At 38.1% G+C, this 3,935-nt stretch overlaps 1 protein-coding gene across 1 annotated transcript in view; it reads left to right on the top strand.

Annotated features, from left to right (window-relative positions):
* The window catches only part of CCDC173 (coiled-coil domain containing 173), a 48,823-nt gene that overhangs the window by 33,852 nt on the left and 11,036 nt on the right, over positions 1-3,935 (top strand). Inside the window, exons 7-8 of the mRNA XM_003800856.2 lie at positions 1,060-1,252; positions 2,845-3,009. Of these exons, the coding sequence (XP_003800904.1) occupies positions 1,060-1,252; positions 2,845-3,009 (358 nt within the window). The remainder of the gene's footprint in view (positions 1-1,059; positions 1,253-2,844; positions 3,010-3,935) is intronic.

The raw sequence follows: 3,935 nt of genomic DNA, 5'->3' as shown, positions 1-3,935 counted from the left end.
ATGTGGCTGGTGCCTTAGCCACTTGAGCCACAGGCGCTGAGCCCTTTGTATTTATTTTATTTGACTTTATTTTTGTGGGTTTTTTTTTTTTTTTGAGACAGAGTCTCAAAGCTATTCCCCTGGGTAGAGTGCTGAAGCCGTCATTGTTTTGGCGGGTCCGAGCTGGATTTGAACCCACCACTTTAGGTGTATGTGGCTGGTGCCTTAGCTACTTGAGCCACAGGTGCTGAGCCTATTTTTGTGTTTTTTAAAGAGATGGTGTCTTGCTATGTTGTTTAGGGTGGTTTTGTTTTGTTTTGCTTTTGAGATAGGGTCTCACGCTGTCTCCCTTGGTAGAATGCTGTGTTATCATAACTTACAGCACAAACCTCAAACTCTTGGGCTTGAGCACTTCTCTTGCCTCAGCCTCCCAAGTAGCTGGGACTACAGATATCTGCCAAGATGACTGGCTAGTTCTTCAATTTTTAGTAGACACAGGGGTCTTGCTTTTCTCAGTCTCGTCTCAAACTCCTCAGTTTAAGCAATACATCTGACTAGGCCTCCCAGAGTGCTAGGATTACAGGGGTGAGCCACCATCCCTAGCTATTTAGGGTGGTTTTGAACTGGCCTCAAGTATTCCTCCTGCCTCCACTTCCCAAAGTGCCAGGATTGTAGAAGTGAGCCACCTTACCTCTCCTTAATAGATAATCTTTTTGGTTTTATTTAAAGAAAGGCCTTTTATAGCTTAAGCCTCCAATGCAAAAGTAAGCAGGGCAGTCTGGTAAAGTCTTTAAAAAATTTTTCAGTGTAGAGAATTTTAACATCTCTTTCTACATACACACACAAAGACTGCATCTACATACGTTGTATGTATGTATATCACTCCCTGGATTTTTGGAATATGTTTCTTTAATTTAAAAATAATTTCCACTTAATAAATGTATACAAGGGACAATGGGGCTCCTTTTCATTTAGTTTTCTAAATGACTGTAAAATATCTCAGACTCCCTATTTAAATTATTTTGGCTCCATTGCAGATCTTTTCATGAAACTTTAACAAGTATGGTTATTTTGTTCTAGGCTAATGGAGGACCGGAGAGAAAGAATAAATAACTTCTTGAGTAAGCTAATGAAAGAGAAACTTGACAACGAAGATTTGATTATTGCTAGAGATATTGCAGAAGCTGAGGCTGAATGGGAAAAAAGAGAAAAAGAAAAAGATGAAAAAAACAAAGCAGAATTAAAAGCGATTGCCGAACATAGAGCCATTGTGGTAAACAATTTAATTATGACAAAAACTGAAAGACCTTTATATTGCAGTTTCCAGACCTTCTACTGCTTCTCTGACAAAAGACTAGCAGACATGTGAAATACAGTGTATGAATTATCTTTTTTTTTTTTTTTAAATTGAGACAGAGTCTCACTTTGTTGCCTTCAGTAGAGTGCTGTGGCATCACAGCTCATAGCAACCTCAAATTCTTTGGGCTCAAGTGATTCTCTTGCCTCAGCCTCCTCAGTAACTAGGACTACAGGCACCGAATACAATGCCGGGCTATTTTTTGGTTGTAGTTGTCATTGTTGTTTAGCTGGCCTGTCTGGGTTCAAGCCCACCAGCCTTGGTGTATGTGGCTGGTGCCATAACCACTGTGCTATGGGTCCTGAGCCTTTTTTTTTTTGAGGCAGAGTCTCACTTTGTCACTCTTATTAGAGTGCTGTAGCGTCACAGCTCATAGCAACCTCAAAGTCTTTGGGCTGAAGCAATTCTCTTGCCTCAACCTCCCAAATAGCTGGGACTACAGGTGCCTGCCACAACACCTGGCTATTTTTTTTTGTTTTAGCAGGCCCAGGTTGGGTTCAAACCCATAAGCCCTGGTGCAGGTACCCAGCACCCTACCCACTGAGCTACAGGCACCGCCTGAATTATCTTTTTATATTTTTGAAGTCAGACAATGTTTGCCTTTTTGTTTTTCCCTAGATACAGGGTCTTATTCTGTAAGCTGGAGTGCAATGGGGCAGTCATAGTTCACTATAGCCTTAAACTCCTGGGCTTAAGTGATCTCCTACCTCAGGCTTCCCAACAGCTGCACCCCATCCACTGTACCCCATCTGCAGTGTAATAATCTCTTCTATTTCAAAGCCACCTAAAAGGCATTCATTTAAATACACATGTATTTAAAATAAACCATGTAAAAACTACCACATTATGTTTCGGGGGGGGTTCGTTTTGGTTTTTTTTGGGGGGGGGTTGGAGACAAGGTCTCAATCTGCTGCCCAGGCTAGAATGCAGTGGTGTCATTATACTCACTGCAACCTCAAACTGCTAGGTCAAGCAATCCCAAATAGCTGGGCCTTCAGGTGTGTACCACCATGTCTGACTAATTTTTAAATTTTTTTGTAGAGATGATGGTTTCAAACTTCTCACCTCAAATGATCCTCCTGCCTTCGCCTCCCAAAGTCCTAAGGTTATATTTATAAGCCATTATGCCTGGCCTATATTTTAAAATCCTTCACAATTTATCTCTTACATAACTGATGGTCATAACATTTAAATGGGATAGTTTATAAACTTTGTAGCAATTAATTTTTTACCTACCAATATTTTCCCCACCTTGAGGAGATGTTGCTTTGAAATTCTTTTATTTTTTTTTAAACCAATAGAGATTGTCCTGTATCACTTGGATATTTCCTGATATTTGGGAAATAGAACAGAACCAAAGTAAACTGGCCACATGGGGTTCAACCCAGCTTCTCTCCTGCATTGCTCCTGGTTGACTCTCTGCTTGGAGCTTTCTAACTGTGCCTTTTCAGACAGGACTGGTTGCTAAAACTGGTTTTAACTTGTTTCCTTTGCCTTTAAACATCTAGATGAAAAATAAAGAGGACGAAGAAAGACAAAGAAAAATAGAGGCTAAAGAACAATTGCTGGCTGTTTTGAAGGCAGATCAGGTTTTCCGGGAACATGAAAAGGAGAAAAAACACAAAGCAGATAAAGAACGCCTTGAAGTTCAAGATTCCCACATTCAGCAGATGGTAATTGTTCCTGAAGATTTATACTTATTTTAGTAATAAGTATGTAAGTTTTCTATATCTCAAGTTGTTTGTTTTATCAGGTAAGAACAGGTGGTCATTATGGTTGATAAAATATATCAAAAAGGTGAGGTTACTTTCTGATTTTATCTATATTGACGTTCCCATACTAGTTTTATCTTTTACACAAATGTTGTTAACCCTTCCTTAGTGTCTATTATGTCTATTTAGTAAATGCTAAAGAAAAGAGAAATGCATGTGACTGATTATGATGCTCTTTGTTTTACTTTTTCCCCTTTTTATAACTAGAGATAATGTTGACTGAGATCTAATAGGTTTCAGATTTGAGGTGAATGAGATTACCATAGATTTAAAAATATGTATAGAGTGGGTACTGGCTTGGCACCCGGAGCATGATGGTTATGGCGCTGGCCACATGCACGGAGGCTGGAGGGTTCAAACTCAGCCAGGGCTTGCTAAAACAACAACGAAAACTGCAACAAAAAAATGGCTGGTCCTCATGTAAAAGTGAATTATGTTTGTAATTTCCCCTTTATAATAATCTATTTTTTCCAATTTTAATATCAGGTGTATCCAGATTAAGCAGAATGATTTTGAAGTATTTCTTCTTTTTCTATTGTCTATAAGATTTGGCATGATCTGTTTTTTGAAGTGATCTTTTATTTTTATTTATAAATATTACTTGTCTATTTTTTGAGACTTTGGAAAAAAATAATAAGTTAATTGATGACTCTATACTGAACCTCAGAGTCAAAGCATTCTATAATAGTCATACTCTTATTTGACAATGTGACTGTTACATTCTTTGCATTACTGTTATTATTATTGCTTAATACTTTGTCGCAGAAATTGTCTGATTTCTTTTCTGAATGTATTTATCTTCATTCATTCTTTTTTTTTTTTTTTTT

This window comes from Otolemur garnettii, unplaced genomic scaffold, assembly GCF_000181295.1.
Source record: "Otolemur garnettii isolate 467f Iridium unplaced genomic scaffold, OtoGar3 scaffold00187, whole genome shotgun sequence".
NCBI lineage: Eukaryota > Metazoa > Chordata > Mammalia > Primates > Galagidae > Otolemur > Otolemur garnettii.
This window is presented reverse-complemented; position numbering and strand designations above follow the sequence as displayed.